The sequence below is a fragment of the Cariama cristata genome, unplaced genomic scaffold (genome assembly GCF_000690535.1).
Source record: "Cariama cristata isolate BGI_N322 unplaced genomic scaffold, ASM69053v1 scaffold2911, whole genome shotgun sequence".
In the NCBI taxonomy this organism is placed as follows: Eukaryota; Metazoa; Chordata; class Aves; order Cariamiformes; family Cariamidae; genus Cariama; species Cariama cristata.
The window spans coordinates 16,233-17,449 of NW_009597347.1; the positions used below are offsets into that span (position 1 = coordinate 16,233).

The 1,217-nt window shown below is 53.5% G+C and overlaps 1 protein-coding gene across 1 annotated transcript in view; it reads left to right on the forward strand.

Moving 5' to 3' along the window:
• The window catches only part of ARL8A (ADP-ribosylation factor-like 8A), a 5,298-nt gene that overhangs the window by 2,906 nt on the left and 1,175 nt on the right, over positions 1-1,217 (forward strand). Inside the window, exon 4 of the mRNA XM_009708814.1 lies at positions 1,033-1,100. Within this exon, the coding sequence (XP_009707116.1) occupies positions 1,033-1,100 (68 nt within the window). The remainder of the gene's footprint in view (positions 1-1,032; positions 1,101-1,217) is intronic.

The following is a 1,217-nucleotide window of genomic DNA, read 5'->3' on the forward strand; positions in this document are numbered from 1 at the left end:
ACCCCAGGGCTTTGCCAGCCAACAGGGAAGGGAGCTTTAGAAGAGACCAGAAAACCTCCCCAATGTGTGAGATCTGTCTTCTCACATGAATTTGCACCTTATTTATGATAGGACATTAAGGTCTCGTCTCCTAGGAGAGCGGCTGCTGGGCTGTGGCATTTGCAGGAGGTGGGATGTGGTGGCAGCACAGGGCATGCTGCGCGTGCTGGGGTGGGATGTTTACGGAGCATCCAAAATCAGCATTCTTTTAAAGGAGCTAATTGAGGATCTTGCTATAGATCCCAAAAGTTTGCTGCCAACTAAATTGAGCTCCCGACATAAGACACTGCATTTGCAGCCCTTCTGAGTGCTCTTTTTTTGAGAACAAGTCTCCAAATTTGAACTGGGGGATGCTGCGTTACTGTGCTGGTGCAGATGCCCCTGCTCACCCCGGGAAGGCGGCCGCAGCCTCAGTGCCGTCCTTGTCAGATGACAGTCGTGTGGCATGCTCCGAAGGGATGAACGAGTCCTGCCGGGTGATTATTTTCCTTGCATAGTCTGAGGATGGCTTTGTGGATGTGAAAAGCCTTGAAATAAGGAGAGATCAGTGGATGGTGCAAACAGCAGTTGCTGTTTTGGGCTGGCTGCCTGCAGAGAGCAGGTTCTGCGCAGCATCTACATCTCACTCCTTCGTGATAACGTCAGTTTTAGCCATTTCACTTGACTTTTTGCTCAAAGACATCAAGAGGCTCCTGGGAGAACATCCTAGATGGCACAACAGATGCTGATGCCCTTCAGGGAGGATGTGCTGTGGGGCCAGCTTCTCACTGGGACTAGAGAGTACGCAGGAGATGGCTGTGTACAGGCTAATTAAGGCTGTTCATTGAAATGCTCTGCCTTCTGATTGCCTGCTGAAGGGGTTTTCTCCATCGGGCCCATCCCGGTGAAGTGGCCAGGGCTATCTTGCATCTCAAGCAGGGTCCGCTTCTAGGTGACAGAAGCAGGCTGGTCTGGTGGCCAGGAGCTTCAGGTGTCCCCTCTCCTGCCCTGCAGGTCCTAGTCCTGGGGAACAAGCGAGACCTGCCTGGTGCCTTGGATGAGAAGGAGCTCATTGAGAAGATGTAAGTGTGCTGGTGGCCTGGGTGGCTGTGGTGGGACTGTGACACAGTGTGACCCACCCTGTTCCCGCCATGTCCCCACTGGCACGGTCACCCTGCCGTGCTCTGCCGGTACTCCTT